Below are 12,293 nucleotides of genomic sequence, written 5' to 3'. Positions count from 1 at the left end.
CTGTATGAACGTAGACTTATTCGATCTAAGAAGATATATGGACTTAACGGTATTTTTTGGGGGTATATATAACCTTGATGGCTTGCTAATAATTCAAATTGATGACTCTGTGCTGTGTGATAACTACTAATATTATCAAAGTAAGTGTTCTATAACGTCGTAACAAGATTCCATAAAAAGGAAAACCTTCAGCCATTCTAGTTGCTGTAATTGACTACAACTTAAAATACCGAGATGAAAAACCGGTACCTGAGCAGTACAACTACCAAGTAACCTACCTCGTTATCTTAGTAGTTAAGATCATAACCACATATAAAAAAGCTCTTCACAATCCCCAAGCTCAGATTTCATCCCATCATCATCATCTCTCACCCTAGACCACTAACAAAAAAAGAGTAGCAGACGACACAGCATAACATCAGCCCCGCATTAACTTGACTCGCCTTACACTTGCCCGCAGTCCAACCCATGGAAGCTCCCGGGAACTAGATCAAACGCTACCGCTGCCTTGTCAGCCAATCAAGCCATCCCCACAGATTAGAGTAGGCATGTACGATACGACGGTGTCTGTACCTCGAATGGGCAAAAAAAAATAAAAAATACAAGTGCCAGCCGCCAACCACGTGCAACTCTACCGATCTCATCTCTGTCTCCCCTGCTGTGACGTGACTTTGCGACAGAGCCGCAACCTTCAGATCGCCATGGCCAAGAGACGAAAGCTGTCGAATAAGAATGCGCCCACCGCGCATCCAAAGAAGAATGCTCAAAAGAGCAGACCAGAACAGAAAAAGCCCACCAATGGCCCCGTGAAGAAGGGCAAAAACAAGAACCAGCGACCTGCCGATGCTACGCCCACAATACCGTTTGAGCCTCACCACCGTGTACTCCTCATAGGTGAAGGCGATTTGAGTTTTGCAGCATCTATAATTCGACATCACGGCTGCGCAAATGTCACTGCAACTGTCCTGGAAAAGGATGCCGATGAGCTGCTAGCCAAGTACCCCCACGTTGAACACAACATTGCTGTTGTTCGCGGCGATGCTCCCAAGCCCAAAAATGCCGACAAAGGAAACGAAGAGACAACATCAAAAGAAACAGGAGCCGGCGAAAGTAATGGAGACGACCAGGACGAGAGTGAAGACTCCAATGGCGAAAGCGACAACGAGGAAGATGATTACTACGACTCAGACGACTCAGACGCACCGCCCAGACCTAAGCGAAACCTCCCTCCTAACAACAAACTCCTGTATAATATTGATGCCACAAAGCTCCCCAACTCCATCATCCGTACGAGCTTCGACCGAATCATCTTCAACTTCCCCCATGTTGGAGGAAAGTCTACAGACGTAAACCGCCAAGTCCGCCACAACCAATCCCTCCTCGTTTCCTTCTTTGAGCGCGCTATTCCTGCGCTGGCCCCCGGTGCCGCCATAGTCATCACACTCTTTGAGGGCGAGCCTTACACCCTCTGGAATGTGCGCGATCTGGCTCGCCATGCTGGCCTACAGGTCGAGCGCAGTTTTTGCTTCCAGGCTCGCGCATACCCTGGGTACAAGCATGCCCGGACGCTCGGTGTTGTGAGAAATGCAAAGGGCGAGGTGAGCGAGAGTGGGTGGAAGGGTGAGGAGAGAGCGTCGAGGAGCTTTGTGTTCAAGAGGAAGGAGGATATTGTTCCAGTGGTGGGGAAGAAGAGGCGGAAGGGTGATGATTCATCTGACGATGAGGATTGAAACAACACAAAGGATGATTAGAGAATAAGCATTATCGGCGTACGGTGTTATATGTAAACTTGACAACCTCATAGAAGCTCAGCAACACGGCTCATGCCTTGGCCTGCCATAGAAATGGGTATAATTGACTAGGGGTATCTGCTCCACAATGTCTGGTTTCTGCCACTCTATCACTCATTACCAATGAACAAACCCATAACAAATGACAGCCCTATCTCCCCGACCTAAACTCCATATGAACACCGTAGAAAAGTGGCCGAGCCTCACCAGCTCACAGTCTGGTTTTGAAATCAAACGTCAGGGTGATCCTCAATGCCAAGCCACTTTTATAGTGACAAACACTCCAAGAAGCAAAACCTGGAATAATGCTGCCGAGCACCCTGCAGGGCTACCCTGTTGAGACAGGGCCCAAGAATGTACAGTACAGCCCGTTTATGTAAGAAATGGTACAATGCGCCTGGTATCGGCCCTTGAACTCCCGAAATGCAAATATGATTATGACCCAGCCAAGCTCCATTAGTGCTCCTAACCGTAGACTGCAATTCTGGGGGACTTAGCAAGTCCTGTTTTGTAACCCCATCCCGCTCGTCTCTCACGCCGGCATCTTCTGAGAGCCGGGCTTTCGAGCCTCCTTATTAAGCCGAGATATCTCGTTGGAAGCATCCAATACGTCCTCCAATCCCTTCGTATGGGAAGCTTCGTCCTCAAGCCTCTGTGCCTCTTCGTTTTCCCTCATTAATGCCTCTTCCTGCTCACGAAGAGCCTCCTGCTCAGCAGTGACAACCTCATCCATATCTGACTGTGGAGGAGGCGGGGGAGGAGGTGGCGGACTTGGCGCTTCCAGCTCGTCCTCTCTCAGTCTCTTCATGTTCGGCCCATCCGTCGAAGTGACATACGGCGAGCCACTTGTGTCTAAATCCCTCTTTCGCTTACGATCAGGACTGCCCAGAGAACCAGTGCCCTCCCTGTCTGACACCGCAGTAACGTCTACTTCGCCCATCGACGTTCCATCAACCTTAGCTAGAGCGGTGCCGTCTGACCCATCAACTACGGAACCAGCGCCGCTACCTGCAGCACTGGGTCCTTGATCGTCTTTCATCTGGGTATCTGCGTCTTCGTCCGCTTTCCGTTTATGCTCGCCGTATTTCTTAACGGCACGGTCCAAAAAGTCTTTTACATACTGCTTTATCTTTTTGACTTGCTTGTCACTGAGAGGTGCACCAGGGTCCTCGACTCGGTTGTTCTTAAAGTCGGACGCGACCAGCTTCTTAGCTATATCTTTACCAAAGCGTTTCAGCTCCTCCTTAGGAAGTTTGTGATGGAATTTGTCGAGGACATGCTTGATGTGGGGAAACAGCTGGTGCATGTTAGTAAGGATAGGTGACACGACAGTAAGGAAGCAACTTACAGTATTCTCGTAAATCTTCATCCGTTTGTCGACCGGAAGCGATCGCCATTTCTCCTCTTTCACCTCCTTGGGCGGTGTTTCGGCCGCCTTCGGAGTTGACACGGAAGTATGTTTTGGGGTTCCCTTTTCAGTAACCTGATTGATAATACTCTGAATTGCTAATTGCTCCTTCATGGCTTTGGAAGGTGCTTTTGCAGCGGGCTCTGTGGCGGGCTGGGTAGGTCTTTGCCAGGTAGTGGCACCCTGCTTGGTATAAAAGTAGGTGTTACCAGCAGCGTCCTTGGCAGTGAACCACCCTTGAGGAAGTGATGCGTTAAACGGAGGCCGCCTAGAACGACCGCCGTTCTGGAAAAACGCGTTATTCCTTTGGGGCATGCTGTTTCTAGGACCCTTGGGCGCGTCGATGGGAGTTGGCGATGCAGTCTTGGAAGTAGACTGGACTGTCTCCTCTTCACGACCTGCTCCGCGACGTTCCTCGAATGAGTTTGCAGCTGGTGCATTGGGATCAAATTTGCGTCGCCGGATTCGGTACGCCACCTCTAGTTTGCTCCATTCATTGAGCAAATGTTTGGATTTTGATGCGACGTCTTCGTGCTCGGATTGGGTCAGACCTTCAATGGTTGCCTCAATCTTGGAATCTTGGACTTTATTCCTAGTCAGGCGGGGGAACTTGTCGAGAATGTCCAAAACCTGAAGGACGACATTGTGGTCATCAATAAACGTGTTAAGTGTCGTTTTCAGGATTTGGTAAGCATGCATCCGCATAACGCAGTGAATGACGCGTTCCTCGTCGCACTGCATGATACGATCCAGAAGCTTTACTGCAATCCATTTCTCCTTGCACTGCATAAGCGCGGCCATAACTTTTCGAGCATCATCCTCGCTGAGACTGCGCGGTCGTATGCTGTTGACGTATTCCTCATCGTCCTCGTCGGGCTTCTTCTTTCGGGGCTTCTTGGCGACCGAAGTATCCCAGCCATCGCCTCCATCGATACCCAGAGCCTCAACTGTGGCTGCAGGAAGCTTGGTGGCCCGCTCAGTTTGTGTCTTGCCTCCAATGAAACCCACGCAGTTGGGTTCCCCGCAGTAGCAAGGTTGGGGATCCGCACCGTAGCGGTCAACATTGTAGTTAAACACCAACTCTTCTCCAGATTGAATCTTGCGCGAGGTGAATATGCCCATGCGAAGTTTGTCGCCGACCACCCACTTATCAACATAGCAATTAGGGTTGCAAGAGTGGTTGCAAAAGCGACCGTAATTGCCCTTTTTTGTTGCGTCGACAAACTCGCTCTTGTTCAGGGACATGAAATAAAAGTGCTTGATACCCTCCTCATCGTACTGGATCATGCGGCGCCGAAAAGTAGGCTCGTTAATGACCTCGCCGATGTACTCAAAAACGAAGTCGTTGGGTTGTAGATCCGAATCGGCGCGTAGGCCAAACCCCTTTTTTTCAGTTTTGATGACCGACACATTGGCGTACTGCTTGCGCTGGAACCGTTGGTTCTGGCAGCCCCCTGCGCAATTTCCTCCCTCAGCGCTGCACTCCATTTTTGTCGCCCGGTTGATACAGTCCGAATCCTCGCCACAGGCAAGGTTCTTGCCATCGTCTGCGGAAATAGTTAGCATGACACAAGGTCGCAAGACTTAAATAAAGGCTACATACGCCATTCATCCCGACACTCGCAGTCCAAGGCGTCGTTATCTGTAGATCCAAGGTGCTTTGAGCCGTAGAGGCAGTCGGGGATGCGCTGGAAGAATTTACAGGACTCTGTGGTCATGTCGGGGAGGTGGTCGAACAGAACAGGTTCGCGACTGGCGGCTAATTTCTGAGAAGCCTTTCGAGAAAGCTTTGAGGGCCTGTTTGAGCTTGGCGTGTCTGCGCTTTCGCTGCGCGACTTGAGGCCGTCCTGAGAAGCGGTCGGCGAGCGGGAGCTTTCGTGGTCACCATTCGTGATGCTCATGGGGGTGTTGGTCTCCTGCTTCACCTGCGCGTCGTTTGCGCCCTCCTCAAGCTTGATTTCCTCCATTTTGCTGGTGGTATACTCGTCATCCTCCATTAGTACATCAGAAGCGATAGCCCAAAGGCCGAGTTTGGAGCGTGGTGTCGAGGTTTGTCCGAGGTACTGTCGCGAGGCGAAAAGACGTGTTGAGGAGTCAATGCAAACGCGAGGGATGATTCGGGCAAAGACAGCCAACGGGATGAGTGGAGTGTTAAATGTAGTGGAGCGGGCATACGCCTCGCGCAAGCAGATAGGTAAGTTTGGGTGACGAAGCAAGCAGAAAGGCGACGGAAGGCGAAGCGAGACAAGACGTGGAGAGGCGACTCGACTTGACTTGACTCGACTCGATAGGCCGGATCCGGGGTAGTATTACTCAGTCACGAGGAAAAGCGACAGGGCAAGACAAAGAGGTCAGGGTTCGTCAAGACCGTGCATCAATGATTACAGAGAGGACGGACGATACGATGCGAGGGACGAAGCCAATTCGAGTCGAGAACGCTTTCGCCGACCTGGTCAAAGGAAGAGCAAATAGTAGCATTGGTCGGAATTTTATGACCCCGGTCCTCCGACACAATAGGCCCGACCGAGGGTCTTTGGGACAGTTGTAAGCCACTTACTTACTGTATGAACTTTTTAGATGTACCAACATGTCTGTTATTTTTTGACTGTATTTTATTTTAATACTACAGTTTCCATTTCGTCGAAAACTCTTATCTTTCGACGCTCTACTCAGGATGCACCTCAGCAGCCTCTGGTAGTCTCAATGCCAACAATGCTCGATGTGGGACTTGCTTGATCTTCACAGTCAGATCGATCAGGGCTATTATGTTCTGCAAACAAAGAAATTGTGAGACATTTCTTAATCCCTTTAGAAATAAATAGACTAGTCGATGAATAGACACAGTCACGGCCTGTACTTGTGCTTGTTTACACGCAGACTCGTTGCTTTCTCCACCAAGTTCATGTTTGTCGCCCGTGAACTGGCCATATAGCAGCGATGGTTTAGCCAGTCTCATTATAGCTTGCATTAAATATCTACTTGTCTATCTTCCAAGACCCGAGCTTGTGTTTGGAATTTCCACTGCAGCTTGGACCCTCTATGCCAACAAGCCAAACAATAAGCTTGTTCGCTGCCAGAAATCGTTAGCCGACTTGGAGATTCGTTGCCTTGCTGCTACATCACCCAACTTAGAGTGCTGATAAAACTTGTCCTCGAGTTTTTGGAACAGACTGCTCGATGCCTCCTCCGTGTTGCCGATGCAATGCTGCAAAAGAGAGACATCGAAAAGCCACTGCGTGAAAAGATCTACCTTTTGCTCAGAGGTCAATGCGGAATTCGTCTCGTTGCCTTGTTCTTCGGTCTCCGTCGACGTCTCAGTATTGGTGTCCTTCTTTTTGATATCCTCGTTTCCCTCATCTTCTGTGTCATCATCTTCATCCTTATCTGTATCGTCATCATCCTTCTTTTCTGCGCCTGTATCTGCCTTCTTCGGCTTGATATCCTTTGCATCTTTCTTCTTGGAGGCATTTGCTTCCTCAGCCGAAATTTCTGCTATTGATTTGTCCCACAATTCGCAGAGCTGTTGAGTCAGATGCTTCTTCATTACAAAAACGGCTGATTTCGTCCACAGATCGAGTCCCTGATCCGACATTGACATTGAGAGTGATCGCAAGAACTGGAAAATCTCGGGCGAGGGTTGGTTTGGCAGTGCTGGCTCCCCATCCCAAAGTGGTCTACCCACCACAACCTTTTGTGTGATTCCCTGAGTAGTAAACTCATCTAGCGCAGGCTCAGAAACAGCGATTGCCACATTCTGATGGAGTGAAGGAACGATATTGAGGCCAAACGTCTTTATAGATGAGCGTTCTGGTAGCTGCTGTCGGATGTCTCGCATGACGCGGAGGAAGTACATCGCCACCTTGCCATTCCGTGACGACCCGGCCCGTTCGTTCCACAAACCTTGAATATGATCTTCCAGTTCCTTGAAAGACTTGTCGAGTGTGGCATCAAGCCTCTCCTGTAGCATCTGCGGATCATCTTTGCTCAGAAGTTTTTGCCTAGCCTCAATTGTGTCTTCATCTTCAATCTCGTCGTAATCGTTGTCCCAGCGTTGTCGCCTGAGTTGCTCGACCACCTCTTTGACATCATCAATCACATGATACCATGACTTGTAACAATGCGCTGCCTTGGAAACAGTATCGTTGCGGCCGTAGAGACGGGACACAACTTCTTGCACGAATGGCGCAGCACCACCCGTAAGAGCTTCATCGTATCCATCTTCGTCCCAGATACTCACATGCTCATCAGTAATGCCATCCTTCCATCGTCCGAGAGCTGCAGATACCTCGGAGCCGACTAGGCGAAGCTTGCTGACTTTCGTGTCCAGAACCTCCAACATGCGTGAGTTGATGGCCTCGCGGAGGGAATCTTGCATTTCTGATGGGTCGATGCCCTTGGCCTTTCCACCATCTCGGATCCAAAGCTCCAAAACGCTTGTTCGCAGTTCCATGATCAACTTGAACTCCGACATTGTACCTAGGGCCTTCCTAAGTCCGACTAGTAGAATCTCGGATCCCTTCTCAGACCATGCCGACAGCATCTGACGAGCTTGGCTTCCATCAAGATCGTCATGTCCAACAAATGGCGTGAAATACTGGATCTCTTCATCGCACCAACGCTCATAAACGTCTAGTCGTAGTCCTTCAAGCTGCTTAAGACTTGGGTCAGCGAGCAGGGGATGGCTCTTTAACCCAGATAAAGCCAATGATAAACGACCTGGTACTAAAGCTTGTACATCAAGAAGAGTTCTTGAGTACAGCCTGAGGCTCTTGACGACATCCTCAGCGTTGGTTTTGCGATTGTTTTCTTCCACCTCAAAAGCAAGACTCATGGCCTCTCCTCTCACATGGAGGAAATGTCGTAAGACGTCTCTAGCCCCAGAGCTAGTAGCCAAGCTGTAAGCACATAAAGCTTTCTGAACATCATCTCTTTCCGTCTCATCGCCTGCCCTCTCAAAAACCTTCTCCACGTTCCTAAGCAGTCTTCGTCGTAGTTTGTTGACGGATGTTCGGGCAGTTTCTGTTGCTCGACGACTGCTTGGGTCGGTGGCATCGTCTAGCAGGCTCTTTATCAAAAGTCGACTTAGAACAAGAACCTTGGTAGAGAGTACCAGTCTGTCCCCCTTCTTGACGCTATCACCCAATCCACCGCCACCCTTCAGTATTCGTCCTACAACTAGCACACAGGCGTCGAGAAGTCTCAGCCGCGCGGCGATAGATGCTGCAGACCTGTTCTCCTTTGCGACAAAATTGGAGAGACCTGTAGCTTTGGCGCCGATCACAGCTCTTCCACACCTGCCGCCCATTTTGCTTAGAAGCTCCTGGACGACATCGTTATCATCGCGCATGTGCACAATGGTATCTGCCGTGCCGAGAAGATCACGGTAGGAGCTTCCGACCTGCGTGCGCAGGCGGGTCGATTTCTCGTCGATTGCGACATGGAGGCTCTTGTGTATAGCGCGGATCTGAGGTAGGGTATTGTTTGGCGAGAAGATCTGGGCGGACGAGGTGAGCTTGGAAGTGTCGACGTCGGCCATTGTCGATTGGTAGCTTTGGGATGGCGAGATATTATTTTTTCGGTGATATCTTTACACAGGCATCGATTCGGGAGTTTGCGTTCGTTTTATTAAGTTGCGTCGAATAGTTGGTGACTAGAAGAAGGACGTTGATGATTATAGGAAGCTGTTAAAGCAACGTGGATTTCGGCGGGGCCACGCAAGGGTCAACTCGCTGCGCTTGGCTACCCCCAGAGTCAGGGTAACAGAAACGATGACCTCTAAGTTTAGGATGTACAAATAAATGGCATGAGAATGGGGTCCAAAATGGAGGAAACTGACTTGATAATTCCGTCTTGTATGTTTCAACTGATGAGTTTTCTGATTCGTCGAGACTAACTTGGTCATGATGAAGACTTATATGTAACTATACCCGTCACACTCTACTGCACAGGCAAAAAATGAGAGAATATTGACCAAAAAGTAAAATTTCTTTTGTAACGCTATTAACCAGAGTTTTAATGAATTCGAATCTATAGTCTTGTACTCTTGATAACAGCTGTGTTGATACCAGACAACTCTCCTTGGTATCCTCCCTTGGGCTCGCCTCCCTGCCAAGTGGGCTTCATGCTCTTCAACTTCTTCTGCTTGGCCTCGTACTGCTTGCGCTTCTTGACACGGGGGTTTCGGACATCCTTGCTTCGCTTGGGCGCCAGACCCTTGTTCTTCTCGATGGCATATGTGATCTTGCGCTTGCCGTCCTCGCCAAGCTCTTCCTTTTCTACCACTCGATCGGCCTTGCTGGCGGCGGCGTATGCTGCGTAGCGAGCAGCCTTGTCCTCCTTGCCCTTCTTTGACTTTTGTGCCACCATGTCGTAGTACTCATCCTCATTATCGCGAACGGCCTTGGCTGTTGTCGTATCTTCGTCGTCGCTGTTGTCGCCTAGTTCTGTTCCTAGCTTGGAACCCTTCTGTCCTCGCTTCTCAGCCTGGGCATTGAGACGTGCTGCACGATCGCGGAGACGTTCACGGTGAGGAATATCCATATCACCACCAGCATCCCTTCCAGCGCCAGCACGCTTGTTCGCCTTCTGCACGATTTGTGAAGTGTAGAACTTGAGACTCTTCTTGCGGGCGGCCTTCTCGGCTGCGGTACGCTCATCGAGAACGTCCTCCTCGCCAAAGTCGGAGTTGTCATCTTGTTGGATGACAGCCTTCTTGGCCTTCTTGGATTTCTTGCCAGGAATGGGTAGGTTGTAGAGATCAGCAACCGCGGCTTCTCCGGCCTTGACCTTCTCAAGCTTTCGTGCCAATTTCTCAGCGGCAACCTTTTCTTGCTTGGAAGACTTCTTGCTCTTCTTTGTCTTCTTCACCTCGGCGTCCAGGCTCTCGATGCCCTGCATAAGAGCCTCGTCGTCGATATCTGAGATAGTATCCTCATCGATACTCTTTGTCGACTTGAGATCCTTGACCTTCCGCCATGCCTCACGACAGCTCATCAGCGTTTCCATGACCTCGTGATCTCGTAGCTCGGCAGGGTCAATTGTCTTTTGCACCTTGGAGTTGTCTCTTGCGGGAGAGGTCAAGATGGCGAAATAACTGGCGAGAGCAGCGACGTAACAACCAGCAACCCAGTACTTAACAGCCTCCAGCGATTGACCAGAAAGACCTTGAGCTGCTTTTTGGAGATCTGGCAGAGCGGGCTGTAGGGCTTGAAACTCCTTGACAAGAGGTTCGAATTCAGGGTAGCGGTTCTTGAGAAGTGTGTACCGCTCCTCAGGTCCCATATCATCTGTGATTTCAACCTCCTTTAGGACCTCTGTGACTGTCTCCTCACCTTCGCCCTCCTCTTGACCTTCAGCTAGCCACTCATCGCCGTCGAAAATGAAATCTTCTTCGGCCATTTTTGAAAGCTTCTTTTGCTGGAGGCGCTTGGCTTCCACTTCTTCCTCGAGAGCATCGGCCTCAGTTTCGATATTATCGGCATTATAGTAGTCGTTTCGGGAAGCTCCCCACCAGCCAGAGTCGCCCTCCTCCTCCTCCTCCTCCTCCTTGCCTTCTTCATCATCTGAGGCAGCATGCTTGGATTTTGAGCCTTTGGTCTTGTTTGACTGTTCGTCCTCCTCAGAGTCTGAGTCCTCATAGCCGAGAACCTCCTCGTCAGATAGCTCGATATCATCGTCCTCTTTTCTCCGGCGCTTCGAGGTCGGTTCGTCATCAAGCAGTATTTGATCTCGGTTCATGAAGTACTCGTCTTCGGAATCGGCAACATCTTCGTAGGTGGTGATTGGTCCAAGGCGAGCATCTGAAGTGTCAAGTTCCTTTGGGCCTGATGGCGCATTATTGCGCCCTGAGGCCTTTCTTTTCTTGGCCATATTCGCAGGTTTTGGAGTATGGCGTGTATTATGTAGTCAGGAAAGGGAAGTGTAAATATGGATGCGAAGACGGGCTGTCGCAGTCGCAACTTTTTTTTGAAATTTTAGGCGATAAGAGATAAGACGCCGCCCATGCTGCGCCACAGCAGGCATCTTAGCGCGACTCGCTATCCCAAACCAGCCACGCCCAGCAATAAGGTTACCATGCCCGTTCTATCAGATCGATCCATCGGCCTTGCAGCACACCACATGGTCTCAGCTTACATTATTCATGATACACATGATCAACGACTACGCACATCTCAGTGAGACATTCTACCGCTTGTGTCTCCAAGCGGGCGCTTGGAAGCAAGGAAATGACTCAGCTTGGAGAGCTTGGCTGGAAGAGCTATTGACAAGCGACAGACAGTGCCCGATGATTTGTTGTACCCATCCATGGTCATCTCCCTGATATGAGCCCCTTGCCAGAGCCACTTCGCCAAGCGCTGTGCTCTAAAGTCATGATCTTCAATGCAAAAAAGGTAGCGCTGCCTAGTTCCAAAAAGATGGTTGGTCAGTACCTGCAATTCAGTCGACTGGGATTGATCATCCTCTGATTTGAGCGAGGCACACAGTCTCACAATACAATCTACAGCACAAAGATCGGTGACTTGACCCCAAGTTTCAGATAAAGACCAGCCATGACGAGGAATTCTAAACTTCGATTTAACAATTCCATGCGCAACAAGCGCTGAACGCTAGCCATCTGCAGTAGAAAGTGATCTCCTACATCGCTCGAGCCAATCGCTGGGATCATGGTGGATATGCACGCTGTAGCGATGACGAAATGCCGAAGGACTTCCATCCCCCCGGTTGATGATAGGCATCTTTGAAGCCTAATCATGTAGCGCTAGGCTTGTCCAGCACCATCCATGTGCCTCACTTTCGTGTGGCAGCCCCTGATTTCTTTGTATGTAGCTTAATTTATTCTTTCTATGAATCGTGCTATTTCATTGTTTCAGTTTAATCCACGCGGCAGATAAACAGCCGTCCATTCATGACGATATAGAACTCTGGAGAATTACCACTCACCTAGGATCAGGACCAAGGTTGGCCATCAGCACGACTCAGAACCCCAGACTGATAGGCCACTGATAGTTGGAGGCTCGGCGCAATTATTTCCGAATCTGGCAGTTGATATTTGGGACTCGAGGAAAGAACCAAAACAAGCCCAGTCGAAGCTACCT

At 49.9% G+C, this 12,293-nt stretch overlaps 4 protein-coding genes across 4 annotated transcripts; 1 reads left to right on the top strand and 3 right to left on the bottom strand.

Annotated features, from left to right (window-relative positions):
- Window positions 1-691: 691 nt before the first annotated feature.
- FGSG_05559 (uncharacterized protein) lies at window positions 692-1,895 on the top strand. Its single transcript, XM_011325807.1, has one exon. The coding sequence runs from the start codon at window positions 702-704 to the stop codon at window positions 1,728-1,730; it is 1,029 nt and encodes a 342-aa protein (XP_011324109.1). The 5' UTR covers window positions 692-701; the 3' UTR covers window positions 1,731-1,895.
- A 427-nt stretch (window positions 1,896-2,322) lies between these two features.
- Window positions 2,323-5,165, bottom strand: FGSG_05558 (uncharacterized protein; the record flags this gene model as incomplete). The annotated part of the gene is made up of 2 exons (XM_011325806.1): window positions 2,323-4,745; window positions 4,802-5,165. 2 exons carry the CDS (start codon window positions 5,163-5,165, stop codon window positions 2,323-2,325), a joined length of 2,787 nt encoding a protein of 928 aa, XP_011324108.1.
- A 1,070-nt stretch (window positions 5,166-6,235) lies between these two features.
- FGSG_05557 (uncharacterized protein) lies at window positions 6,236-8,734 on the bottom strand (the record flags this gene model as incomplete). Its single annotated transcript, XM_011325805.1, has 1 exon — window positions 6,236-8,734. The coding sequence occupies one exon, from the start codon at window positions 8,732-8,734 to the stop codon at window positions 6,236-6,238; it is 2,499 nt and encodes an 832-aa protein (XP_011324107.1).
- Window positions 8,735-9,175: 441 nt separating this feature from the next.
- Window positions 9,176-11,117, bottom strand: FGSG_05556 (uncharacterized protein). Its single transcript, XM_011325804.1, has one exon. It carries the CDS (start codon window positions 11,065-11,067, stop codon window positions 9,226-9,228), a length of 1,842 nt encoding a protein of 613 aa, XP_011324106.1. The 5' UTR covers window positions 11,068-11,117; the 3' UTR covers window positions 9,176-9,225.
- Between the last annotated feature and the right edge of the window lie 1,176 nt (window positions 11,118-12,293).

Source organism: Fusarium graminearum, chromosome 3 (assembly GCF_000240135.3).
Source record: "Fusarium graminearum PH-1 chromosome 3, whole genome shotgun sequence".
NCBI classification, from domain to species: Eukaryota; Fungi; Ascomycota; class Sordariomycetes; order Hypocreales; family Nectriaceae; genus Fusarium; species Fusarium graminearum.
Note: the sequence above shows the minus strand (reverse complement) of the source record. Positions and strands in the feature narration are given on the sequence as shown.